We start from the raw sequence: 27998 nt of genomic DNA on the forward strand, positions 1-27998 counted from the left end.
GCCCTACCCATTGGCCGGCGCCGGGCTGCGGGCGCGGGTGCTGATGTCAGGCGGGCGCGAGTGCGGCGGGCGCAGCGGCGGCGGCCGCCCAGCAGCCCGGGCTCGGGTGGGGGCGCCGCGTGGGGGTGGCGGCCAGCATGCTGCTCGGCTGCGGCTCGGCCTCCCACACCCGCGGCGCCCTTGTCCTCGCCAGCAGCGGCGGCGGCCGAGCAGCGAGCGGCGCCCGCGTCTGCAGCGGCGCGGGGTCCGAGCGCGCGGCGCGGCGGCCGGGGTCCGGGCCGGGGCGGGCAGCGGGCAGTGGGCATGGCGCTGCGGAGAGGCGGCGGCGGCGGCGGCGGGGCGCTGGGGCTGCCGCTGCTGCTGCTGCTGCTGAGCGCCGCGTGCCTGATCCCGCGGAGCGCGCAGGTGAGGCGGCTGGCGCGCTGCCCCGCCACTTGCAGCTGTACCAAGGAGTCCATTATCTGCGTGGGCTCCTCCTGGGTGCCCAGGATCGTGCCGGGCGACATCAGCTCCCTGTGAGTGCCACCCCTTCCGCCCCGGCGGCGCGGGGGCAGCGCGACCCCGACCTCACACCCCTAGCTCCCTTCTTGGTGCTTGGGTAGGGGCGCGCTGCGGGACGTGGGTGGGGGTTGGCCCGGGGAAGGGGAGGGAAGGGAAGGGGGAATGGAGGGACCCGGAGCCCCAGAGTCTGGGAACCTGTGAGTGTGTTTCTCCGAGTGTGGCCCGCGGGCCGGCTGCATCCGACCCACCTAGAGGAGCTGGTGCTAATGCAGACTCCGGGCCCGCGCGGGGGCAGGGTCTCCGGAGTGGGGCCCTGGACCGTGCGGTGATTCCGCGCGGGTGATTCTGGGCGTATTAAAGTTTGCGGGGCCGTGTGTGTGTGTGTGTGCGTGTGTGTGTGCGCGTGTGCAGGGGCATATACAGGAGCCGCTGCTCACGACTGGACTGAGTGCAGACTGGCAGGGTGAGGCCTCGCTGCCCCACCTCAGGGCTGGGCGGTTGGTCAGGCCGTGGCCTTCTCCTGACCTCGCCAAACTGCAGATTGCAAAGAGCCTGGCTAAGGTCCTGCAGCTCCTGGGAACCGAGGGGCCGCTCCACGTGGCCAGGAAGAGGGGGCTGGGGGGGAGGGGCTTGGTAGAGCCCTGGGCGGTCTCCGGGTGCCCAGCCCAGGGCCACGAGCTGGAAGTGGTCTAAGTTCAGGAGGGCTTCTTGTCCTTGTCCCCTGCTTCTCTGTCCTGCCCCACCCCACCCCCCCGTGCCCCCACAGTGATGTTAGCTACCTTCTCAGCACCCAGGGAAGTGACAAGCAAAGGCTTCAAGTTATTTCTCCAGCTGCTAAGAGAGGTTTTCAACTTGACCTCAGCAGCGCCTCAGTCCAAGTGGGCAGCCTTCTCAGTGGCTAAGGAAGGGGCTGGGGAGCTACGATTTGTCTCCTGCTAAGCTCACTCCTCATTCCAGGCCAGAGTCGGGGTGTCCACTCAGTTGTAGAGGAAGGGAGTCCCCAAGGTGACGTAGCTTGTATTTGGGGCACTTTCCTTGTATGTGACATTCCCTTGCCTTCTACCCATGGCAAGAGGCAAGGGCCTGGAGCCAGGAGGTGGGGGTTCCTGTTCGCATTTATAGAAAAAAAAAATCTGGCTGGTGATGGTGGTCCTTACTGTTTATTACTATTGCCAAGTCGAGTGGCTTGGAGGATTCCAGAAATTAGAGTTCTTGTGAAATCCCTTGGACCAGTAGCTGCTTAGGTGATCTGTGTGTCAACTGAAATAATTCTAATTCTGAAATCGTGTGCCGAGGCAGTGCTTGGCCAGAAAGGACAGGGACCCGGGGGCAGTGGTCCAGCCATCCCTGTCGCCCCCGAGGTGACCATTTGATCTGGCAGCTGGCACCGCCTCCCACAGCGCAGTCAAGTTCAGGTGTCTCTGAGTTTGTCCCCAAGGCTTCCACAGTGCATTTAATCGAAAGTGCTCTGAGATGTGCTCCCAAGTGCGTGCTTAATCCCACCTCGGGGCTTCACTGCCAAGGTTAACTGTGTGCAAACAGAACCAAGGGCAGAGTAAAGTGATTCTTTGTTTTCAGCCTGGGGGCCTCCTGGAGTTAGGAAAGGAAGGGGGAGGGCAGGGCGGGGGAAGGGGAGGATTGAGCTGGTGTCTGAGATGAGCCAGGTGGATGAGAAAGGTTTCTGATATCCAGACTAGTGCTCCTATTGATCCATGCTCCTATTGATCCAGCTCATCGCAAATGGCCCCAGTCCCCTCGTGCCCCCACCTGCAGGCAGGGACACCCCACGAGGCAGGGTTGGAAGTCCCAGTGGTGAGAGAGGCCGATTGCCCAGCTGCCTGGCTCTTCCTGTAAGAGACCTAGGCCTCGTTTATGTCCTCTTGTGCTGTAGGAGCCTGGTCAATGGAACTTTCTTGGAAATCAAGGACCGAATGTTCTCCCATCTGCCTTCCCTGCAGCTGCTGTGAGTATGCGAAGTTCTCTCTACAAGCTGGGGGCCCCTGGGATGTGGTGCTTTAAAGGGGGCCCTTGCTCGGTACCCCAGCTGCAGGAGGACAGCGTAGCTGGCTCTCCGTGGTAAGCTGCCCTTTGTGTCGTGCACAAGGCGTCCCTCTCTTAGTGTGGGACTTGCTTTCTTGGGTGATGCCGTCACTAAGGACCTGCAGTTGGGGAAGTCCTGTTGCTTAGAATTAGGGCTAGAATTTCACCTGCCTGAACCGTTCCCCAGACATCAGGCTTGGAAAGAAAAGTTCCCTGTTCCGATCTCCCAGTCACTCTGGAGATGGGAGTATTTCTGGTTTCCTGAGCACGCCCACAGTCAGCCAGGATACTCTGCACTTTGGTGCATGGAGGGTATTTTTCCTTCCCCATTTGACACAAGAGGAAGTGGGGGCTCAGCAAAGTTATGCATTTATGTACTTCGCCCATCACAGAGCTAGGATTCTGTCCCAGAGCCCAGCTTTTCCTGGGGAGCAACACCCAGGTCTCTATGGGAAGAACCCCCACTGGGCCCTTCTAACCCAGGTCCGTTTATGATGGCCGATGAGGAGAAATAGCCAGGGACTGGCATTGTGGCACAGCAGGTTAGGCCAGGGCTGCTCTGCCGCCGCTCTGAGACCGATCCGGCTCCCTGCTACTGTGCATGGAGACCAGCGGAGGATGGCCCAAGGGCTCCGACCCCAGCCACCTACCTGGGAGCTCAGGATGGAATTCCTGGGTCCTGACTTCGAGCTGACCCAGCCTTGGCTGTTCTTGCCATTTGGGGAATAAACCAGCTGATGGAAGATCTCTCTCTCTCCCCCTCTATCTGTTGCTCTGTCTTTCAAATTAATAAATATTTTTTAAAAGGAGGAAATGGCCAGAAAGTGGTTTCCAGAAGCAAATCAGTGACAGGCAAAGCAGTGAGCATGTAGCTTATTCTCTTTATCTGTATAGGTTTCCTAGATGTCTAATGAGATTGAAACTAAAACAAGCAGCAGGCCACAGAAACACATGACGTGGAATACACGTGCTCAGTCTTCATCCTGATGAAACTTAGGGTGGATATGTTCATTCTTGAGGTGTTCTATGCTTACTTAGAGTGCTGGTAACATTTTAAAATCTGAATTTCCTGAACAGTTGCAATGCTGTTAAACTATACTTTCTATAAGACAGAAATGGAATTTTAGGTAGTCTTTTGACAAATAGACCTAAGAGATTATGATATAGGCTTTGGCCTAATAAGCTTTGTAATGAATACAGTAGAAAACTATTTGGTGATAAAGAACCTTCTGAAGATTTCTTTCTTCTTTAAAATATATATTGTATCTTATTTATTTATTTATTACTTGAAAGTCAGAGAGAGAGAGAGAGAGAGAGGTCTCCTGTATGCTTGTTCGCTCCTCAGATGCCTGCCATGGCTGGGGCTGGGCCAGGCCAAAGTCAAGAGCCAGGAACTCAACCCAGATCTCCCATGTGGGTGGCAGGGTCGCCACTACCTGGGCCATCACCTGTTGCTTCTCAGGGTGCAGAGAGCTGGGAGCGGCAGCAGAGCTGCGACTGGAACCCAGGCAGTCTGACACAGTGGACATCCCAGGCAGTGTCTTCACTCCGGCACCAAACGCCTGCCTCTGGAGTTTCCTGCAGCAAACTTTTTAATTGTTTTGCATGAGGATGTATTATACAGCAGAAAGGATGTTTTTGGTCCCAGCTTTGTGACTTTAGTCACTTAGCTTCTCTGGGCTCAGCTTTCTCCTAGAATAGATAGGTCTTTTTCCAGGTCTCTCATTCCATGATTGCTTTTGCATCACAAAGCACTTGCTGGCTGTTCAGTTGTGCCTAGCAGCAGGATGTTCTCAGCGAATAGCCATCTGGTCCTATTCACTGGGACAACAGGGGAGAGGTGGGTGGAGTTTTGGGGTTGACCAGAAAACCCGGCCAAAGGGGTGCCCTTGGCGGTGGGGCCATCAGTAGCATGCGGGATCCAGCTTGAGGCCCTGATGGGCTGTCCTTAGGCTGAGCAGAGCCCACGTTTGCCCACAGATGGGAACTAGCAAAAGAAACCGAAATGGCTTTGCCGTGGGACTCGGGTTCTCTACCTCCGCCTGGAAATCTGCCCTTTTGCTTTCAGATTGCTGAATTCTAACTCCTTCACAGTCATCCGGGACGACGCATTTGCTGGGCTCTTCCATCTGGAATACCTGTGAGTTGTGCGTGGTGGCCGCTTGCTGAGCCTGGTGTCTCGGTGGTGGAAGGGCTGGCTTCTCCAGCTGCCAGGGCTGGGGCAGGGACGGGGAGGGGGCGGTGTGGAGGCAGCACCCCCACACCCTTGCCTTCTCAGCCCTGACCTTTGAGGGTTTCCTTGTTGATGAGTTGGAGACAAAGGGGAGCCAGCAAACAAAGGCCTGCAAGTTCCCACTCATCCTGGGCTGACAGTTAGTTTGTCCATAGTAAGCACAGCGGGGACACCGGGCTGGGTATTTTTACCTCTCCCAATCAGGCATGGCAAGAGAGAGAAGGAGAGAATCTTCTGTCTGCTGGTTCACTCCCAAAACGACCGCAATGGTCGGAGCCGGGCCGGGCCAAAGCCAGGAGCCTGGAACTCCATCTGAGTCCTCCATGTGGGTGGCAGGGGACCAGGTACCTGGGCCATCTGCGGTTGCTCTTCCACGAGCATTAGCAGGGAGCTGGGTCAGAAGCGGAGCAGCCGGGACTCCACTGGCACTCATATGGGTCGCAGGTGTCACAGGCAATGACTTAACCAGTGATGCCACAGTGCCAGCCCCTAATTTTTCTTTCGTTTTCTCCTGTAAAAAAAGGGAAGAAAGGTTATTTTCCCCTTATCAAATGTGCAGCGTTTTTTCTGAGCAAGGAGCTTACCCTCGTTCTGATTTCTGCCTTTTCTCACTTTCATGTCTTTTTCCCTCTTAAGTCCTTTCATGCCTGTGCCTGCTCACTTTGTAATCATGTTAATCCTGCTATCAGATGGGATTTCCTTACTTAGCATTCAGAGGATTGTTGAAACCCTGTCTCTGCTTTCTTATCGGGGGTCAACAGGTAGGTATTGGAATTCTAGACACAAGCCTCGGTCTAAGAAAGCTCGTGGCTGGTTTTGTGTCTTGGGGGAAGGTGTCTCTGGGGGAACTCTCTCTCCAGAGTGTGTGTGCATAGTCTGAGTCCTCTCTTGGTGCTCTGGGGGCCCACCTGACATGGAAAGAGCAGTGCCATTGCAGTGCCAAATCCACCACGGTCTCTCGCAGAGCACGGCAGCTGGTGGAGCAGCAAAGGCAAAGCTGAGTTTTGCTTTTTTTTTTTTTTTTTTTTCACGTTTACTTAAAAGACAAAAACAGACAGAGAGAGGCCTTCCACCAAGACGATTCACTCCCTGCAAATGCCTACAACAGCCAGGGCTGGGCCAGGCTAGAGCCAGGAGCCCAGAACCTAACCCGCATCTTCCGTGTGGGTAACAGGGACCCAACTACCTTAGCCATCACCTGCTACCTCCCAGGGCGCACACCATCAGCAGACTGGTATCAGAAGTAGAGCCAGGTCTTGAACCAGGAGCTCTGATTAGGGAATATGGGCACCCAAAGTGGCGTCTTATTCACTGAGCCCAATGCTTGTCCCAGTTAGGTCTTTTAATGAACAGTTCGCCTTAATGTCAAGGTCACGGGTTGGGGGGGAGTTAGCTTCAGTTTATACTGAAGTCCATTCCTGAGCAGACACCTGAGTTTCTGAAAACAGCCATCAGATACTTTCCAGTGGAAGAGGGAGAAGCTGGCTTATGGGGATGTCCTATCTTGGGCCCTCTCTTCCCAGAGCCTCCTGTGCACTTGACCTAGTGCTGAGCTGTGAACTCAGATCAAGTCCATGGCCTAGAGAGAATGGCTGTGGAACGTCCATGTCCTTTAAAGCTGGCCGGTGCTGTTATTGCCTGATGCACTGTGCGAGTCCTGAGCCGCTGTGGCCCAGAGGGAGCAAGGTGGTCCCTCCTCAACATCACTGTCCTTCCTACTCCCTGGCGACTCGGCCATCTCCGGTGTTTCCCTGCCTTGTCACCCAATTGCTCGGAGGTCAGACTGTACAGGACGTGATGAACCCCACGGTGCTGGCAGCCAAGGGTAATGGAGCTCTCTCTCAGCACAAACTTGAATATGGAGAAGTGAAACAGTGGGCGCCCCTCAAGGGACCATGATATTAACAACATAGGGATAGCCAGGCGCTGGGGAAGGGAAGAGGGGTTGAGTAGGGAAAAGCGCTGGAAGCATTCCAGTCCTGCAGAGATAGGAGAATCGCTTGCCTTTGTACAGGAGTTTGTTTTTTTTTTAACCCTCATTGCCAACTGTGGATTTGAAGACGTCCGTGCTGCTTCTGGGAGCAGTGTCCTCACGTGCTGCACGCTTGCCCGGAGTCCTGCCCCCACGTGGAATCCAGTGTCACCAACCAGACCTCAGAGAGCAACTTCTGTAACTCAGCAGGCCTTGTAGAGTTTGTTCTGGAAGCCAACCTCATCGTGTAGAGATGTCAAGTTGAGAAAATGCAGCTTTTTGATGCTACTTTCCTCCCTAGGTTCATCGAAGGAAACAAAATAGAGACCATTTCGAGAAATGCCTTCCGTGGCCTCCGCGACCTGACTCACCTGTAAGTCCTATACACAGTGCTCCAAGTCCTTTAGCGTGGAGTGACACCTCCTGCTGCCTTTCTCTTGCCTATTTCCGTGTTGTAAGTTTCCCTGCAGGGAGCTCATTTGCACCTTGACCGGTAGGTTTCTGTGTTGTCCATGGGATGCAGGTGCGTGCGGCTGTGCACACACTTGGCTCTGTCACCTTCTCCTTCATCCAGGGCCGCCCTTGGGGCCCACGTGGCTGCACGTGAAGCAAGGTGCACTCTGTGCTATGTGGCCCCGTGTCGCTGACGGAGGAAATGGGAAGTGAACAAGGGTCTTGTAAGGATTCGGTGCCAGGCACGGGGCCCCTTGCTCACTGAGCCTTCTCTTCCTTATCATTCTTGATGATCTGCAAGTCCCCAATTTACAGATTTGGAAACCAAGGCTCAAGTGACTCATTAGAGCATAATGAACAGAGGATCCGAATTGGAACAAAGCAGGATAGAGACAAAGTGGGATAGAGTTTTCGTGGTTCTTCCCATTTGAATGTAAATAACTGTTTCTTTTATGTTGGATTAATCTGCTTCTTCAGCTAAGCTCTCTGGTTCTTATTAGCTTTCTGGGGGAAAAAATTGAACAAATTGATTTGACTTGGCATATCAGAATGAGGCGAGTACATACATTGAGCAAATTTACCCAACTGGCTAAAATAGTGGCTGCGCTTATGAAAAAGCAAAAGTAGTCATTATCTTGGTTCGAGTAATGTGTCAGCCAGGAACCTGATCCTATTTGCATGACAGACATTTGGGGTCTCCTCCCATAGCCTGTATGCATTAAAAAGACAATCAATGGGCAATCTGAAGGGCTTTGAGTGGGGGTTGGGGGGCAGTGCCATCAGCATATGTAGCCCTGACCTGGCCAGTCTGGACTGTTACCTGGTGAGATGACCTTTTGTACCAAGTCCCGTTGCTGGCAGGTGTCTGTCTGTCGGCAGGCCCGGGGAGCACTTGATTCTGAATTTGGTCCCGGGTACAAGCTGGGCCAGAGCTAAAGTCTGTGGAGATGAGTGAGGCGTGGGGGAGGCCGGGACCTCTGGACCAGCGCGGTCCATCCTACAGTGTCAGACTCCAGCTGGCACATCCTCACATTGCTGTGGGGACCATGGGTTTGGAGTCACAGAGACTTGGGTTCAAATGGCTGGGCCATCACTCACTCCTGTTGGCCCTGGTTTTCTCATCCTTAGCAGGAGGGTGCTTTTGCTGACCTTGAAGGGATACTGTACGTAAGGGGTTAACGCTCCCCGGCAGAGCAGCCAAGTGTGGCTGGTGCTGTCCACAACTCAGTTCCCTTCCTCTGCTCTTTAGGAAGTCTCAATTTTCTCCACGTCCCAGCAGTATGGGTGGCCCAACAGGGTCCTCGCAGAAGACAGCTGTGCATGGCTGGGGAAGAACAGCTGTGGCCCGATCAGTCTGGCTCCCCGGAATGAGGGGCTTTGTTGTGCACAAAGGCCCTGGGCAGTTTGTGAACCTAAAGCAAAGCCCCTGTGACTGGCTGGGCCCAGTGGGCTAGGGTTCCTGTGTCAGCAGGAAGGTGTGAAGGCCCAGGTACTGGGCGTTTACATGGGCAGAGTTGTGCATTGCGCCCATGGGGTGTGTGTGCCTAAGTGAGCGTGTGCAAGTGTGGGCATTTGGTATTTCGTGGGTAAGAGTGTGTGTGCATGTGTGCAAGAGGCACCTCCCGCTCTGCGTGACATACCAAGTGCACGAGGGACCGAGGGAGTTTTCTCCCTGGGTCCAGAGCCCGTCGGATGCATTGGGCGAGAACCAGGCTTGTCCCAACAAGCTTCACCACCCTGCAGTCAAAGCCGCCGGCCCCTCCCCTGCTCTCCAGCCTCATTTCCCTGGACGTCCTCGCAACGCCAGGCTCTCCGTGCACCCTCAGGCACCTGCTCCCATCCTTTCCCTAGCCCGGCGCCATGGACTCTGGGAATGTGCCTCTCCTTTCAGAGCCCTGGTCAGGGTCTGTCTCCTCTGTGAAGCCCTCGAGTTCTCCCTCTCTTGCCTGCTATTGGCTGCACACACACAGCACTTACTGTCCGTCCTGGCTACGCTAATTGGTGCTCTAGTGTGGGTCTTGGCTTCCATCTCCCCAGTCCTGTTGAAGACCCTTGCCGGGCCTCCATTCACTTCGCTCTGCCCTGGGTCTAGCACAGGGCTAAGACCCTGAGAAGAACTTCTGGATTGGCTGGTTGACCAGTTGGTTCCTAGCAGCTGATTTTTTTTTTTTTTTTTTTTTTTTTCCCATTTGTCTTCTGCTTCTGGGCAAATCAGGTGACTTAGAAAGTTGAGCGCCTTAGGCAGGAGATATTTTTAGTAATTAAAACATTTAATATATTATTTAAAGAAGCAGCTAGTCCTCTTCCCTCCCTGTTTTTAAACCTCTACCAGGGGCCAGTGCTGTGGCTTAGCAGGCAAAGCCAGCGCCTGCAGTGCCGGCATCCCATATGGGTGCGGGTTCAAGTCCTGGCTGCTCCACTTCCAATCCAGCTCTCTGCTATGGCCTGGGAAAACAGTAGAAGATGGCCCAGGTCCTTGGGCCCCTGCACCACTGTGGGAGACCTGGAAAGAAACTCCTGGCTTCTGGCTTTGGACCAGTGCAACTCTGGCCATTGCGGCCAGTTAGGGAATAAACCAGCAGATGGAAGACCTCTCTCTCTCTCTGCCTCTCCTTCTCTCTCTGTGTAACTCTGACTTTCAAAATAATAAATAAATCTTAAAAAAAAAAAAAAACACTTCTACCATGGGTGGGGAATGTGCAACCCACAGACAATATAAGGCCCCTGAAGGTAACCACAGACAGGACTCAAAATTCAACAAATCTATAGCAGGCTAATATATATATATATATATATATATATGTATATATATAATTTGAGAGGTCGAGTTACAGTGAGAGGGAGAGACAGAGAGAAAGGTCTTCTATTCACTGGTTCACTTCCCAAATGACTGTAACAGTCAGAGCTGCACTGATCCGAAGCCAGGAGCCAGGAGCTTCTTTCAGATCTCCCACGCGGGTACAGGGTCCAAGGACTTGGGCCATCCTCCACTGCTTTCCCCAGGCCATAACAGAGAGCTGGGTCAGAAGATGGGCAGCCGGGACTTGAACCGGTGCCCATATGGGATGCGGGCACCACAAGTGGAGGATTAACCTAGTGCGCCACGGTACCAGTCCCCGAGGCTAATTCTTGAGCTGATAATTTTGTATGATGCTATAAATATGCAGAGAAAAGGTTTCCCAGCCGTGGGAGAAGATTGCGGCTCTCCCGAGTCTATGTGGGCTCCAGGAAGCCCCTCTCTGGAATTTGTTTAAGTAGCTGAGGTTGAGCTGCGCTGAACTTTCCCAACCTCCCAGACTCACACTGGGAGGTAAAGAAACACGGATCAGGTTGCAGAGTGTTGATGGAGCTGGGCCGGTCTGTAACTAAAGCCTAGCACATTGTTTTCCGCTGGTCCTCCGACCCCAAAGCACAGGAACTGCTAAATAGTTTTGGAAAAGGAGGGAGTGCATGAATCTGCAGACACACTGACGTGAAAGGGAGACTTGGGCGCTCAGTGGGAGTGGCCGGACAAGCGGCTGCATTGTTCTGCTTTCTGACATCCAGGGTGAATGCCTGGAGCGATCGCTTAACAGCTTAACATTCTGCTTCGCTTGGCGTTAGCCGGTCCAGAATGTTCCTATCACTTTGCTACAATGGCTTTCAATTAGCTGAAATTTTCAACAAAATAATTCATCTTTAATTGGCTGAAAGCAGCGAAGATATTTTTCTGTTTTGCTTTTTTCAGAAGTGACCATCCACCAGAATCAAATCACAACACTTTTTGAAATTTCAAAAGGCTACTTCCAGCCTGTATTCAGTCTGATTACTTATTCAGCCTATTTTCCAACACATGTAAACATGTGCAAATAAACCATTTAGGAAAGAAAGGTAAAACAGCATGTGAAATTGAATTTTAATCCGCCTGTGATTACTTAGATAGGAAAGGGCGGTTCAGTTGGTATTGTGAAGCAAGGATATTTCGATTAAAAATGGGCACACAAGCTCCTGCTGTGCCCAGCTAACTGCCTCCAAGGTGGAGCACCACCATTTCTCTAGTTCATCTTCTTGGGCTGGGTTACCACGGTGCTGAATCGCCTCTGTGTTGACCACGCGTAAGTCCTGGTGTTTGTATGTGTACAAGAAACTCAAGGAGGCATCAGTTTCCTGGCTTCCAGCAGAGCGTGGCTGCGTGGGGTGTCTCCATCCGCAGTCCTTCCCCGTGGACACTCGTCTTCAGCGGGATGGTGACAGGCCAAGCCCTGCATCAGCGGAGAGAGCGGTGATGCCATTCCTTCCGTCTGTTTCCTGGAGGGGGAGCGGGGACCGTCTTAGAGGCTCAGCACTCAGAGCAAAAATGCAACATGGCCTCGGGTCAACCTTTGTTCATGAGAAAATGAAATTGATCACAGTCACTCCCTAAACATTCACGGGGCTTATTGGAATTTTATTACATTATCCCAAGGGGTTAGAGCTGAGTGTCTTTATGGAAAAGAGCATTTACTGAGTCCTTTCTTAGAGTCACAGTTCCCCTAGCTACCCCTTTAGGAAGCTTCTTGGGAGCAGACCATACATCTTCCAACTTCGGTGCTTAACTCATTCAGCAAAGGTTTACTGGGCACCTCTTGTGTGTTGGGCCCTCGTCTGGGAGCTGAGAGTACAACCATGGACAAACAGACAATGCTGTCTGTCCTCCTGTTGCTTATGTACTGGGAGGCTGCACGGACAATAAAACCAAGCAAATGATTAGAATGTGTGGTGCGCTCAACAGAGTAGAGAAGGGAGCCATGCAGAGGTCAGGGCTTTGCTTACTATCAGAGGGACTTTGGCTCCTAGGAAACACGGAGAGCCATCCATCGGAGGCTTAAGGAGTGTGCATACAGAACTTACTAGGTGCAGCCCGAACAATGACAACAAAGAAACCTTACACCGTCAGGCGGCATCTACAAGCTGATCTTTGTGTAACTAAACTCATTTCTTTATTTCAGTATTGATGACCAAAGCCAGAAATGGAACCGTGTTGCCGTCAGGAGGTTAAGAGCTCTCTTGTAAATCATTAGCTTTATTGAAAGGATGTGACAGTGAGAGGGCCTTCAGGATAATAACCACAGTAAAATGTGACTTTCTGGTTCTAGTTCTTTGGCCAATAACCACATCAGAGCCCTTCCGAGGGATGTCTTCAGTGAGTTGGATTCTCTGATTGAACTGTAAGTAATGAAATGAAGTTCACGTGCATTTGTCGTTGTACCCCAGCTAATCACATCTTTCAATTCCCTCTCTCCCTTTGCTGCATTGCATAGCCAAAATGCAGCAAAGTAGCGCACTTCTTCTACACTGGTTAACAGCGTAGAAGTTGGTATTGTGTTAGCTTTTGCCATTTTGTAATATGCTGTGCACTGTTAAGCCAACGTCAAGTTTGACTTGCTGGATGGAAGATTCCCCTGTTTCCAAAGCAGCATATCCATCTCCTCACTTGTCTAGTGTTTGTTACATGCTACTGGGCTGAGTTTAATAAGATCTTCAGGTCTCAGTTGTGCTTGTAGAAACTGTCTTCCTACAATGTCCTGCAATTTATAAAAAGAGTTATTCATTTATTTGAAAGGCAGTTACAAATAAAGAGGGAAGAGAGAGAGAGAGAGAGAGAGAGAGATCTTCCATCCATTGGCTCAACAACCATTGCTGGGCCAGGCTGACGCCAGGAGCCTGGAGCTCCATCTGGATCTCCCACATGGGTGGCAGGAGCCAAGTACTTGGGATGTCTTCGGTTGCTTTTCCAGGTGCATTAGCAGATAGCTGGATCCGAAGTGGTACAGCCAGCTCTCGAACCCGTGCTCCAGTAAGGGATGCCTATGTTGGAGAGGACAGCTTGGCTCCCTGCACCACAACACCGGCCCCAGTGTCCTGCTTTTGTTTATGAGACCCTGTGTTGGGAGATGTTCTTCCCTTCCCCATGTCCACCGTGGCATGGTGACGGTTTCAAGAGGGGTGGAGAGACAGTGCTGTGTCGTCTCTGTGTTCCAGGGGTTAAACCCTGGGCACTGAGGAACGCACAGTGAAGCAGTGATAAGCACAAGGACTCAGATGCCTGAAGTGCCAGTCTTTTAAAATTCCATTTTCAGTATATCAGCATGTCAACAATTTGGAGATTTTTGTATCACTACCGAAAGCACGGCAGGTGCGTCTCTTCCTTTCTTTATGCCTGTCCTCGGGTTTTGTTCTCAGAGATTTACGGGGTAATAAATTCGAATGTGACTGCAAAGCCAAGTGGTTGTACCTGTGGCTGAAGATGACCAATTCCACCGTCTCCGACGTGCTGTGCCTCGGCCCACCCGAGTACCAGGAGAAGAAGCTCAATGACGTGGCCAGCTTTGACTACGAGTGCACAACCACAGGTAGGAGCTCCTGGCCAGCCAACACGTGCAGAGCCTGGCCCCTGCCTTTCTTTTGGCATGTCAGCCGTGATCCGAGGTGCTTCCTATCCAGGTTATTTTAGGCAAGGCTTATGCAGTGTGAAAGAAATCGATCAATGTGGTGCAGAAACCAACTCATCCACTGGCAATGACTTTTGTCACTGATGCTGGCTTTAATTTTGATTCTTTAGAAAATTCAAATTTTTCTGAAGGTTTTTTTTTTTCTTTTTAAAGTGAAAGTATAAACTGGTGAGTTCGGCATAGGAACATGTTTTCAGCAGTGTAGGTTTTCTGGAAAACCGGGCAGAAGGCATAAAAGATGGTGTTGGCCCTGTTTTCTCCATCAGTAAGATCAAGTTTATCAGAAGTTTAACTGATAAATGCCAGGCTTTTGAATCTCTACCATACTTTCATATTTCCATGTAAAAAGACATAGCTGGGTCAATTATAACCAATGGCAAAGTAGAAACTATTAATTAACAACTCACTGTCAAGAACAAAGAAAAAACTCACATTAGAGGAAAAATGTAAAGAAAGTACAAGCTTGGTTATCACGGTCTGCTTCAGAGTTTGTTTAGAGTTTCCAGGTTCTAAGACAAAATTAAAATCCTAACTCCTGCACTGTCACGGTGTGCAGCAAGCAGGTGAGTGTCTCCATTCAGAAGGTTTCGGCGGCAGCTCCACGGCTTCTACAGCCAGATGTGGAGGGCGAGAGGATCCGTCCACAGCAGGAACCCGGCTTACCAGCTGTTTATAAAACCGGATGTCCAGGCTGAGAGGTGACGTCCACAAAGGATGGAGGCATGTCAGGAGAAGCGAGCAGAGTGAGAACACAGCACATAGTTCCGGAGCACAACAGCACACTAAGACCAGCCGCTCTCCAAAAACAAAAGGAAAAGCTTGCCAAGTAAAAATTCCTTCTGGGTATCTTTGTAAACCCGGGGTCCTCCAAGTGTTGCTCTTCGTTGATAGCCAAGCTGAAACTGCAGGGAACGCCCCTTCTTGCCTCGCCAGGCAGGGTTTGTTCGGCTGTGTGATAGGCAGGTGCCTTTTAGCCCGTGCGACTGCTGGAAGGTTAGCTATTGTATCGCAGGACCAGTGCAGAAGCCATCCTCACCAGTGCTTGCACCCCCCAAAAAATGGCATTCAAGGCCCTAGGTGGGAAGTGCCAAACCAAAGCTCGCTGGAGCTCCTTTCCTCCTCTTTTCCAATTATTCTAGAGAGTTCTCTAAACCTCAACAAAAAGTTAGCATCTTTCCCATGGCTCTGTTCATACTTGGCCATTGTGTATGCCAGCTTTGCCAGGTTTTGAGAGGACTGACGTAGGCTACCGAGGGCCTTGGGAATAAGGAGAAATTGATAGCAGAGAACATGATTTCTGGCCGGAGGGCCCTGAGTTTGGTTAAAAAATTGACCCAGCTTGGAGAATTGTCATTGGAAAGGGCGTGGCTTGGGAAGTGAGGTGAGCAGGTCCTGGAACCAGTCAGGACCTAAATCTGGGATCTCGAGGTGGTGAGGGAGCAGCTGGAGCCCCCTACCAGGTTTGAGGACCTTTTTGTCCTAGGTAAATCTTCCTTCCTTGAAGACTTCGCGCTGCAGTTGGGAAAGTCGGCACGAGGCTTTCTGGCCGGAGGGAGATGACGACTCCGTCTTAGCTGTTGTTTTATCCCTTTAAGACACGTCGACAAATCAGCAAATGTTCAGTTACTTCCATCAGGACCAACACAGGGACAGACACTGAAACTCCGCCCACCGCCACGGACGCGAGGGACAGACACTGAAACTCCGCCCACCGCCACGGACGCGAGGGCCATCGAAAAGCTGATGGAAAACGGGCTGATGGAAAAATGATGCATGGATTTCCAAAATTTTTGCACTGAGCTAAACTTACCTTTTAATTCTGGTTTTCCATGAATGTTTGGAAGCCCCCTCTTGTCTTAGCCGTAGCGTATTGGGCTCCCATCGGGCTTTGTTCTCTGGTGCACAGCTCTTACTACCGGTTTGGCGAGAAGCACCTTCCCCAGGGTGATGCTTCCCTCGCAGCTCGCAGCTCGGATCTGCAGGAAAGGAGTCCACATACCTTCAGTGGAGCTGTTTTCCCAGACAGGGGAAGGCACCAGTCCTGTTTCCATTCTGCTGCCTGGCAAAGGCGTGTAATTAACACCACACAGCCACCGCTGGGCTATTGCAACTCTTTAGATTAATCACGGTTGTGCCATAACCCTCCCCTTTCTGTCTATTTTTAGCCACCTCAGAAATCCCTGTTACTTACCGATGATTCCCCGTGTTAGGCAGATAATTCCCTGCGTCCCTCAGAGGGAGTGAATCCTGCATCCTAATTGTCCTGTTAGCGTCCCTATTTCAGAGCTGATGAAAACGCGAAGAGAAATAATGCATTAATGTGCAGTTTCCCTCCCGATAGGCTAGGCATCATGTATAATTTATTTTCTGCAAGTGCTATAAATAGCTAGGCAAAAAAAAAAAAAAATCTGTTGATTCCAGTGGGAGACAGGCCTGAATTGTCACAGTCCCACTGACATCATGAACTTAATCCAGTGCGGATGGAAGTGGCGGCTCCTTGGGCAGAGCGTGCCGCTCATATTTTAGCATTAGGAAATTGATCCATACGTGTGTTTCTTGAGATTTCTCTGCAGTGCGTGTGCCTTTTCCATTTGTGAAAGGTAAATGGACATGGAGGTGAGAGAAAGTACCAGGTTCCTCCAGACACACCCAAGCTACACAGGTGCACCTGTTTCTTCTCTTCCTCTTCTTCCTCTTTGACCACTTCCTTTCTGGGGAGAGGGGCTTGGGGGCTTCCTTTCTGGGGGAGGGGTTTGGGGTAGAGTCTCCTATTTAGAATAAGATTTGCAATGCAAATGATTTGGGCAGTCTGTGTTATGCCCGATGGTCAGTGCGTAGAAAATATTATGAAACCACTGTTTGCAGGAAGTCCATTCAAAGGGGACCAGGAAAGGCAAGATTCGTAAAATGCTTTCTGTTCCGGCAACTCTTGTTCAGTATAAACGGAAACTTTGGGTTCTGCGCTTTAAACAGCCTGCAGCTGGTAAGCAAGCGCTCGGGTTTCTGAGAATTAAAAGCACGGCTGGGAGCCGAGCAGGAACCAGGAGAGGAGTGAGTTATGGGCGTCACGGGGGCGGTGAGAGCCTTTGGCAGACCTGGGCTAGAGGAGCGCGGATGGAGAGGTTTGCCGGCTTCTCGGCTGTGATGGGCGGCCCACACCGTGTTCCCCAAGTCCCTCGTACGTCTGGAAAAAGGAGCCTGCTGCCCCGCTCACCGGCAGCCAAACCTGCGCAGTCAGCAGTGGTTTCCCGCTTCTCCCCCAGTTCTGCCAGTGCCAGCCCGGCTGAACAGAGGGTCACTTTGTTCTGTTCCCCAGCTTTGTTATTTTGGGGTGCAGGGGTGAGCTAGCAGCCATCCGGACTCTTTCCTAAGCCATTAAGCAGGTAACATTCCTGTCATTGTTGCAGCTGCAAAATGATGGAGCAGTCCCCATAGATGAGGCACCATTTGCTGTATCCTCACACGCGTGCTCCCATCCAGTCTGCACAGCAACCTTATGATCTAGAAGTCACTGTCATTTACCGACGAGGAACCTGAGGCTCAGCTTTCTTGCCCAAGGTCAAGTGGCAGGGCAGGGGGCAGAAGCCCAGGCTGTCTGACCTCCAAGCCAGCCCCTCACCTGGGAGCCCTGCTCTCACTTGGTGGAGGCCACTCTGTCCACCTGTCCCCACCACCCCTTGGTCACCTCGTGCCTGTCAGGCTGCAGAGGCAGCCTCTTTACTGCCTGTGACACAGCCCGCTTGTCTCTCCTGCCTGCACCTGCCCCCTCCCCGACAGTCCTGCACCTGCCCCCTCCCCGACAGTCTTCAAAGTGAGCTGTGGGGTGAGGCCAGCCACCCAGCAGGAAATGCCTTCTGTGCCCCCAGAACAAGGGGAGGGGCACCTCCAAAGGCCACCGTGTACCGAGCCTCACTTTGGGGGCGGCTGAGTGAGTAGGAGCTGTAGTACGTGGAGAGGAAATGGATGCACATGGAGGCTCCGTCCTAAGCAGGCGGTGGCTCAGCTCCTGCCTCCTTTAGCTCAGCTGCCATTCAAATGGACACGCCCCCAAAGGCAGGCCGGTGTAGGACAGGTGTGGGTCCTCTCCCTGACCCTGGCTCCCGGCACGTCAGTGTGCCAAGCCTTGTAACAGGCATTTCCACCAACCTGGCCTGAGCTGTCTCTGCCAAGCGGGCTGGGGAGGAAGTGTCACTGCCCTGGGTCCGTAAGTGAACTGGGACCTGCAGAGGTGAAAGGATCGCCCCAAGTCTCAAGGGCAGGGCGTGGCTGCAGGTGCTCTTCCCGGGGGGGGGGGGGCTCCCTCTGCCCTCCCCCCAGCCCTAATCTCTTGTCACTTGACCTTCACCTGCCCTTCCCCATCTCTCTCCTACGTCCCCCTCTCAACCCCCCCTGCTCTCCCACATGGGTAGCAGGAGCGTCCTCTGTTGCTCTCCTAGGTCCATCATCCCGGAGCTGGATCAGAAGTGGAGCAGCAGGGGACTCAAACCCCTCCTCCAATACGGGATGCTGGGCTCGCAGGCAACAGCTCAGCCCGCAGCACCACAGCGGCCACCCCAGTGTGTGCTTTTTAAAGCGCTCCTTCCTCCCCTGGATTTCTCCACATGCCCACACCTACTCTCCTGGCCTCGGAGGGCATGCCTGGTAGTCGTGTGTCCCTGCCATCGCGAGTCAGGGTAGCTCGGGGCAGCAGTAAGGATGTGGAACGGGAGTGTAATGCTCATTGTGACCCTGCAGTGGCGCTGTTTCCCACCAGGGGGATGCCTGGCTGGGGGGTTTTAACAGGTGAGAGGCAGCACATCCAACAAACTAAACAGGCATCTGCCTACAAGGGGCTGTTCTGCAAAGGCCGGATGTGCAGTGTTTCCCAGACTAATTCACCCCTTTGTCACAGGGTCACTTGTGAGGTTTCAAGAACGTTGTTCTGGGAGCTTCCTTGCTATGCTGTCTTTTTTGAAAGCCGGGTCTCCCCAGATTTGTTTAAAGCGTTGAGCTCTTTGGCCACACTGATGAAGCTGTTTATCTACAGGCAGCTGTGTCAGGAGCTGTGCTGTCAGACAGATCGCCCTGCGCCAGCCAGATCCCCTCCTGGGATCTCCTAGAGCAAAGCGTGCTGTGATGGTCCCGGTGCTCCCCGGCCTCCCCGGCCTTCCCGCCCCCCGTCCCGTTTGGATCTGATGATGAAAAGCACAGACTTGACCGTTCCCACGAGAGCTCATGAGCGCTTCTTTTAAACCCCTGTCCCCAGATTTCGTTGTTCACCAGACCCTGCCCTACCAGTCGGTGTCGGTGGATACGTTCAACTCCAAGAACGACGTGTTCGTGGCCATCGCCCAGCCGGGCATGGAGAACTGCATGGTGCTGGAGTGGGATCACATCGAGATGAATTTCCGCAGCTACGACAACATCACAGGTGTGTGTGGCTGTGAGCAGGTGCACGGCCTAAAGCCCGCGAGAGCAGAAGCCTTCTGTCTCCATCACATCCGGGGATGGGGTGGGGGTGCGGCAGAGGGCGGGGAGGGCTTGGCTGTCTAAGTTCTTAGGCCGGGGAAATATGCTGCAGCCCACCCTCATCATCGTCTCGCCAGTTTTTTCCTGTTGGTGAAAGCAGACCCTGGAGGCGTCTCTGGAGGTGATCTTATTTATTGCTGGTGATCTCTGGGGAAGGGGGGAGGGGTTGCAGGTGAGAAGTGGGACGCCTCTTCCGGAAGTCACACCAAGAAGCGCTTGGTCTTGAGTAGTTGAAACAGCCTAAGACGGCTCCAGAGTTCTAGGAGTCAGATGATGCCTTTTGAGTTTCACCAAGCCGACTGTTAACTAACGGTCCCGGACGCCCCATCCCTGTTCCTGGTGCCCCCCACACCTCCGCTGGGTCCTGGCGATCACCACTTTCATTTCGTACGTGCACACGAAATGAGAATAAGGATCTTCCTATGCAGGCCTTTGAGATGTGACTTAGTTAACACTTCCTCTGATGCTGTCACGGGCTCCTGGTGTGTTAGCATCACGCAAAATGGACTGCGGACTTGCTCTTTCAGTAAGTGGGCAGAATCGAAATCATCTTACCAGGACTTCGCTTTTATCCAAGTACACTCTGATAATAACCCCGAGTTTGTAAACAGTGGCGGCCACACCAGCCTAATTAGCGCCCTGTGGGAGAATTTCCTTTCAAGATTCTGAAGAGCAGCCTTAGACAGAAGCCCCACTAGGAGAATTCTGGGTAGGGCGGGCTCCTAGGGTTTGGGCTTCACAGCAGCAGGTGCATGGAGGCAGGGAGACTGGAGAGGGTCGTGTTCACCCCTTGGGGCCGAGAGCCGGCTCAGATGCTCCTGGCTGCTGGCCGCCCAGTGCTGAGCTGCCCTCCCCGGGTGCAGACCCAGCACAGAGCGGCTCTGCTGGACCCGCCTGGGGCGCTGGCTGCAGCTGCAGAACCCTAAGCCCAATCCACGCTGAAAGGGAAAGTGGTGAGAGAGGCCCGCCCCACCCTGGTGGTTTCTTGTGCTTCGGGGAGGGATAGATGGGCCGGCCTCAGTACCTCTGCTCCCTTCCCCAAGCCCTTCCCGCCCCCTGTCTTTGCTGTGACCTGCTAGGAGCCGAAACTGGTTTATTTCTTTTCTTTTCTTTTTTTTTTTTTTTTTTGACAGGCAGAGTGGATAGTGAGAGAGACAGAGAGAGAAAGGTCTTCCTTCTTGCCATTGGTTCACCCTCCAATGACCGTTCACCCTCCAATGGCTGCCACGGCCAGCGCATCGTGCTGATCCGAAGCCAGGAGCCAGGTGCTTCTCCTGGTCTCCCATGCGGGTGCAGGGCCCAAGCACTTGGCCATCCTCCACTGCCTTCCCGGGCCATAGCAGAGAGCTGGCCTGGAAGAGGGGCAACCGGGATAGAATCCGGCGCCCCAACTGGGACTAGAACCCGGTGTGCCGGCGCCGCAAGGCGGAGGATTAGCCTATTGAGCCACAGCGCTGGCCAACGACACTGGTTTATTTCACTGGAGATCCCCAGCTTCCCTGTCTGAGGACCAGCAGGGGTGCTGGAGCGGCGTGAGCAAGGGAGCCAGGGGCAGGTGGCAGAGGTGCTGGGTAGGACGCAGTCAGTGTGGGTGGAGTACAGGTGGCCAGGGCCGGAGCCCTAGCTGGATCTTGCTGGTGTCCAGGAAGTCCCCAGCCCTTTGGTCTCTGTATCTGAGGCTTCTGGGAGCTGGGGAGCTCCTCCATGCAGCCCGCCTGGACCCTCTTGTCCCAGCCAAGCACAAGAAATCAGACCCAACGGTGTGATGGTTCCACCTAGGCGCTCCAATGCCCAGCCTGTCAGGGAGTCTCTGGCTCCAGCTCTTACCAGCTGGTGACTTGGGCCAAGTTACTTCATTTATATGGGTCTCCTTCATCTGTAAGTGGGACTTCGCTAAGTTTCCATTTCATCCGTGGACAGGGATCAGCACGGTATTGGACACAGAGGAATGTGCTCAGGATTTCGTGGGGCTGATATGAACAGCCCAGGGCCTGGCCTGTGAAATCCTCCCCAGCTGTTAGCTTTACCAGAGGGAGAACACGTAGGAACAACTCGCTCTCTTTCCCAGCAGACACTAGCTTTTTGGCTTCGGTTAGGACCGTCCGGTGACTTTCACAAGCACAAGGGTGCAGGGGAGGGGAGAGACCGCCTGGGGGAGGCAGGGCGGTGGCAGAGAAGGTGGACTGCCCGGCGGAGGGAGGAATGTGGCTGCTCCTCGCTGGCTGGGCGCAGTGAGGTGTGAGGGAAAGCCCGCGTGCACTCTCACACACACACATACACACACACACAGGGCGTCCCGGGGAACCACACTGGCTCTGCACGGGAGCGCGGTGAGCCTGGATGGGCTGCCCTGCGCTGGCCAGCCTGCCTCGCTGGACATCTTGTTTGGCCATGGAGTGACTCCAGAGTCAGGAGGATGGGGCAGGGTTTTCTCAGCCCAAGCCCAGCAAGCCTGGGGCTCCGCGGAGCCAGAGGGGCACCTGCTTCCTCCTGCTGACCGTGGCGTGCCAGGGACAGCTCCAGCTGCCCGTCTGTCTCCAAGGGGGAGGGAGAAGCCCATGGTCATGCTCATGCTGAGGTCTGTGCCACCTTCTCCTCTTGTTCTCTCTGTTCAGCTCGTCCATTTTTGCTTCCTTTGCTTGGCCTCTTGATTTCTGCACGACCAATCCGTTCCAACTTGTAATTCCCCTTCCTGCCTTCACACACACACACACACACACACACACGATGAGCTCTGCTCCTGACGGCTCCGAGGCCGGAAGTGTTTCCCTGGACAGAGGTGTTAGGAAAGGAATTCTCTCTTAGACGGCCCCTCCCCTGGGGCAGGCAGGCCTCAGGCCACCTCTGGGTGACAGGGGCCCTCCACGGCCAGGTGGCTTGAGCAGGGACAGGGAGCAATCAATGCAGCCTAGGAAAAGTAGCTTGAGCCCCAAAGCCTTAAAAACACACGCAGTGTTTGCCCCAACAGTTCCTACTTTTAAGAACATTGCCAGATGGTTTTAAAACATGTTACTGAAGCGTATGTTGAAGAAAATGTTATTTAGCACTAATGAAGAACTTAGAATTAACTGTGGTGCCCAATGAGAAGGGATCAGTTAGATAAAATGCTGTGCATCCATGCAATGGGGTGCCGTGTAGTGTTCAGAAAAGCAAGCTGTGAAAGACTCAGCTACATGGGAAAATGTCCACAGCAGAGGGATCCAGTGGAAAAAACTAGACTTTAAAAAGTGTATGTAGGCTGGTGCCGCGGCTCAATAGGCTAATCCTCCACCTAGCGGCGCCGGCACACCGGGTTTTAGTCCCGGTCGGGGCGCCGGATTCTGTCCCGGTTGCCCCTCTTCCAGGCCAGCTCTCTGCTATGGCCCAGGAGTGCAGTGGAGGATGGCCCAAGTGCTTGGGCTCTGCACCCGCATGGGAGACCAGGAGAAGCACCTGGCTCCTGCCTTCGGATCAGCGCAATGCACCGGCCACAGCGCGCTGGCCACGGTGGCCATTGGAGGGTGAACCAACGGCAAAGGAAGACCTTTCTCTCTGTCTCTCTCTCTCACTGTCCACTCTGCCTGTCAAAAAAAAAAAAAAAAAAAAAAGGTGTATATATGGCCGGCGCCACGGCTCACTAGGCTAATCCTCCGTCTGTGGCGCCAGCATCCTGGGTTCTAGTCCTGGTTGGGGAGCCGGTTCTGTCCCAGTTGCTCCTCTTCCAGTCCAGTTCTCTGCTGTGGCCCAGGAGTACAGTGGAGGATGGCCCAGGTCCTTGGGCCCTGCACTTGCATGGGAGACCAGGAGGAAGCACCTGGCTCCTGGCTTCAGATCAGTGCAGAGCACCAGCCGTAGCGGCCACTTGGGGGGTGAACCAACGGAAAAAGGAAGACCTTTCTCTCTGTCTCTATCTCTCTCTCACTGTCTAACTCTCTGCCTGTCAAAAAAAAAAAAAAAAAAAGTGTATGTATAGCCCAAGTCCCAGTTTTTTAAAAGAAGCATGTATGAATATGTGCACAAAGAGGAAACAGATCCACTTAGTGTTTTTTGTTTGCAGTACAGTGAGTTTTATTTTCATCTTTGTGCTTTTTTCACAAATTTGTTTATTTGAGAAGCAGAGAGTCAGAGAGAGATACAGACGAGATAGCCTCCCATCTACTCCCTGAATGCCCACGATGGCCAGGACTGGGCCAGGCTGCAGCTGGGCACCTGGAACTTAATCCAGGTCTCCCACATGAGGGACAGGAGCCCAACGACTTGAGCCGACCCTGCTGCCTCTAAGGGTGCATGTTAGCAGGGAAGTTGGAGCCAGGAGCCAGAGCCAGGAGTTGAACCCAGGTCCCGTGATAGGAGATACGGTGTCTTCACCATTATCTTAGCCACTGGGCTACACACTGCCCCTGCTCTCGGGTGGCAGGGTGTAGACCGGAGCCAGATGCCCTGGATTTGAATTCCAGGCTCCACCGCACACACCTTAGCTTTGCGACTTTGTGTAGATTGCCCACCTTCTCCTTCTGTCTCCTGTTGGAAGTTTCTCTGTGAAGTGGGGGGAGGGTGATAAGAAGTTAGTGCATGTGAAATGGCTGGCCTTGCAGGTCCTTCTTCATAAGCTTGACCCCTTATTACCATCACCTGTTGCTTTATCCTCGAAAAACAATGCGAGAATCTGCTGTAATCAAGAGAAACGGATTGGATTCTCCCAAAGGCCCTGCCTGCTGAAAGAGAAAAGTAAACGCCTCTCTCTCTACTCCCAGGACAGAAATCGGGTGATTATCCTTGTGAGTTACAGAGCTGGTTCACTTTTTTTTTTTTTTTTTGACAGGCAGAGTGGAGAGTGAGAGAGAGAGACAGAGAGAAAGGTCTTCCTTTTGCCGTTGGTTCACCCTCCAATGGCCGCTGCGGCCGGCACATCTCGCTGATCCAAAGCCAGGAGCCAGGTGCTTCTCCTGGTTTCTCATGGGGTGCAGGGCCCAAGCACTTGGGCCATCCTCCACTGCCTTCCCGGGCCACAGCAGAGAGCTGGCCTGGAAGAGGGGCAACCGGGACAGAATCCGGTGCCCCGACCGGGACTAGAACCTGGTGTGCCGGCGCCGCTAGGCGGAGGATTAGCCTATTGAGCCGTGGCACCGGCCACTTTGATTTAAATTACCTAGGAAATTAAGGGCAAGAAATAACTTTTAATGGGATGACCCGGATCAAGGGTCTGCAGCCTTTCAGACATGGGTGATCCCTTGTTTGCAGGCTGGCCTGGGTATGGTGTGGGAGGTGACCCACAGAGGAGAGTGACCGCTGAACGTGGTCGCCTTTCCCTGCGCAGTTCTGGCGCTGTGACGCCTGAGCTGGGTTATTCTACTGATATTTATGCTGTGCCTGCCAGGGCTTTGGATTTTCAAGACAATCGCCTCAATTGTCGCATAATGGTAGCTACTAATTATTAACCACCTGTGCTCTGCACTGAGGACAGCCACTGTGACTTGTGACCTGGGTCTTGACTTGTGACATGGGTCTTGCGGTCCCCCTGTAAGCGCATCAGTCTCATTTTGTGTTACCTGGCACAGGGTCAGAGACTGCGCAGGGCTCAAGGTGGAGTGTGGAGCTCAGGCTACCTGCTGTAGACTCATCCACACTCTTCTTCCTTCCTGTGGCTCTGCGGTTTCTTATTCTCTTGACATTTATTTCCTTATTTATTTATTTCCTTAGGTTTTTCTTTTACTTGAAAAACATAGAGACAGACAGACTTTCCACCCAGCGTTTCACTCCCACATGCGTGGGCTGGGCCGTGTGGGTGGCAGGGACCGCAGGACTTGAGCCATCACCTGCTGCTTGCTAGGGTGCATGTTAGCCGGAAGCTAGGATTGGGAGTGGAGCCAAGACTGGAACCCAGGCGCTCCGATGTGGGATTCAGGCATCCCAAGGGGTGTTTTCCCTGCTCTGCCAAATCCCTGACCCTTGTGCCTTTAAGAACTGATTCCTTTCCCCTTCTTTACTTCCCAGACGAAGCTCCTTGAACTGCCTCCTTCTGTCCTGTGGAGCCAGAGACTGTCTTTTTTTAGGGTCATATTTTTTAAAATTAATTTTTGATTGATAAATAAAAATCAAATGACTTACCATGTACAACATGTTGTTCTGAAATAAGTATACTTGTGGGATGACTCAATCAAACTAATTAACATCCATTTTAAAAAAATAACATGAAGACGGTTCATTTTGCGAGTCAGTGAATTTCCCGAAGTGTGTGCTGGTCTCTTGAGACTGCTGAAACCCTGAAGACCTCACAAACCCTGTCCCTATGGAGGCATATTCTGATCACAGAGTTTTTAAAATGTGAAAGAGTAACAAAGAGTGAGAGGGAGGGAGGGAGAGAGAGAGAGAGAGAGAGAGAAAGAGAGAGAAATCTCCCATCCACTGGTTTGCTCTGAAGCCAGAAGCCTGGAACTCCATCCAAGTCTCCCACATGGGCAGCAGGAGCCCAAGCACTTGGGCCATCTTCTGTTGCCTTCCCAGGTGCACTAGCAGGGAGCTGGATTGGAAGTGGAGCAACCAGGACTTGAACCCGTGCTCCAATGTGGGATGCTGGTGTTGCAGGCAGAGGCTTAACCCATTGCGCCACAATGCCAATGCCCTAGGAGGCATGCTTTAAAAAGACATTGAAAAGAAATTTGAGGGGCTGGCGCTGTGGCGCAGAGGGTTAACGCCCTGGCCTGAAGCGCCGGCATCCCATATGGGCGCCGGTTCTAGTTCCGATCCAGCTCTCTGCTATGGCCTGCAAAAGCAGTAGAAGAGGGCCCAAGTCCTTGAGCCCTTGCATCCGCGTGGGAGACCAAGAAGCTTCTGGCTCCTGGCTTCGGATCAGCACAGCTCCAGCCGTTGCGGCCAATTGGGGAGTGAACTAGAGGATGGAAGACCTCTCTCTCTCTCTCTCTCTCTCTCTCTGCCTTCTCCTCTCTATGTGCGACTCTGACTCTCAAGTAAAAAATAAATAAGTCTTTGAAAAAAAAAAGTTTGACATTGTGATTAAATCCACGTAAAATCCACCATCCTACCTGTTCTTGAGTATACAGCTCAGGGGTGTCTGTCTCAGGGGTGTCTGTCTCCAGAACTCTTGTCATCTGAAACACTGGATCCAGTAAACAAGAGCTCCTCATACCCCACGGCCTCCAGCCTCGGGCAACCAGCCCTTTCCTTTCTGGCTCTGGGAACTTGATTCTCCCGGATTCTTCTCATATAAGCAGAGTCACTCAGTATCTGTCTTCTTGTGACTGGCTTGTTGCCTTTAGCGTGGTGTCCCCATGGTCCGTCCGTGCTGTAAGCATGTCAGAACTGCCTTCCTGTTGAAGGCTGAATGATGACCCCTGTATGTCAAAATCCCGTTTGTGCTTACTGATGTATCGCCTTTTGTCTGTGTGGGTAAAGATGCGGGGCATGGTGCGTCTTGGTCTGTGAGAGCTGTGGTCACAGAGTGCCATCACTGGGTGGCTACACGCAGCAGGAAGTTATTCCACAGGGTTCTGCAGGCTGGGAAGTTCAAGGTCAGGGCAGGAGCAGATTCGGTGTCTGGGGAGGCTCCGGCGGCCCAAGGAGGTGGGTGCACTTGGAGCTGCAGCCGCACTAACACCTTCTCCTCTCTCTCGCACACAGGCCAGTCGATCGTGGGCTGTAAGGCCATCCTCATCGACGACCAGGTCTTCGTGGTGGTGGCCCAGCTCTTCGGCGGCTCTCACATCTACAGATACGACGAGAGCTGGACCAAGTTCGTGAAATTCCAGGACATTGAAGTCTCGCGCATCTCCAAGCCCAACGACATCGAGCTGTTCCAGATCGAAGACGAGACGTTCTTCATCATCGCCGACAGCTCCAAGGCGGGGCTCTCCACCGTCTACAAATGGAACAGCAAGGGCTTCTACTCTTACCAGTCTCTGCACGAGTGGTTCCGCGACACGGACGCCGAGTTTGTGGACATCGACGGGAAGTCGCACCTCATCCTGTCCAGCCGTTCCCAGGTCCCCATCATCCTGCAGTGGAACAAGAGCTCCAAGAAGTTCGTCCCGCACAGCGACATCCCGCACATGGAGGACGTGCTGGCCGTGAAGAGCTTCCGCATGCAGAACGCCCTCTACCTGTCCCTCACGCGCTTCATCGGGGACTCCAGGGTCATGAAGTGGAACAGTAAGCAGTTCGTGGAGATCCAGGCGCTCCCGTCCCGAGGGGCCATGACGCTGCAGCCTTTTTCTTTTAAAGAGAATCACTACCTGGCCCTGGGCAGTGACTACACCTTCTCCCAGATATACCAGTGGGATAAGGAGAAGCAGCTCTTCAAAAAGTTCAAGGAGATCTACGTGCAGGCGCCCCGCTCCTTCACGGCCGTGTCCACCGACAGGAGAGATTTCTTTTTTGCGTCCAGTTTCAAAGGGAAGACAAAGATTTTTGAACACATCATCGTCGACTTGAGCTTGTGAGGGTGTGGCTGGGGGATCCGAAGGACACGTAGAGTTAGCTCTCCCGGAAGAGAAGCCCGAGGAGTTCGAGATAAAATACAAAACAAAAGCCAGGCACAGAGCGCTGAAGCTCAAACTGCACTGGGGCAGTAGTTAGAAGTTTTCAAACGTTTAGGACTCACGTTTTAATCAGGGATCACTCCTGTTGGCTAACTGCATGACGTGGCCATTCTACCATTTACAAAGACCTCGTAACGCCTGTGATTTCTGAGAAAAAGAATCCAGCATTTACTCTTACCATTTAGAAAAGTAATGTGTTGCTTTTCTCTCCCCCTCCTCTCTCTCTCCCCCTCCTCTCTTTCTCTCTCTCCCCCTCCTCTCTCTCTCCCCCCTCCTCTCTCTCTCTC

At 53.0% G+C, this 27998-nt stretch overlaps 1 protein-coding gene across 1 annotated transcript; it reads left to right on the forward strand.

Moving 5' to 3' along the window:
- Nucleotides 1-303: 303 nt before the first annotated feature.
- LGI2 (leucine rich repeat LGI family member 2) lies at nt 304-27998 on the forward strand. Its single transcript, XM_062213231.1, has 8 exons — nt 304-515; nt 2393-2464; nt 4610-4681; nt 7048-7119; nt 12314-12385; nt 13401-13570; nt 18915-19079; nt 26795-27998. Exons 1-8 carry the CDS (start codon nt 304-306, stop codon nt 27610-27612), a joined length of 1653 nt encoding a protein of 550 aa, XP_062069215.1. The 3' UTR covers nt 27613-27998.

Source organism: Lepus europaeus, chromosome 16, assembly GCF_033115175.1.
Source record: "Lepus europaeus isolate LE1 chromosome 16, mLepTim1.pri, whole genome shotgun sequence".
NCBI classification, from domain to species: Eukaryota; Metazoa; Chordata; class Mammalia; order Lagomorpha; family Leporidae; genus Lepus; species Lepus europaeus.

Bases quoted from the DNA above. Each gene is read 5' to 3' on its own strand.
- LGI2 (XM_062213231.1), top strand. From the start codon at position 304: ATGGCGCTGCGGAGAGGCGGCGGCGGCGGCGGCGGGGCGCTGGGGCTG. The intron at 7,120-12,313 runs GTAAGTCCTATA...TTCTGGTTCTAG, and splicing joins CTCCGCGACCTGACTCACCT to TTCTTTGGCCAATAACCACA. The intron at 12,386-13,400 runs GTAAGTAATGAA...TTTTGTTCTCAG, and splicing joins TTGGATTCTCTGATTGAACT to AGATTTACGGGGTAATAAAT.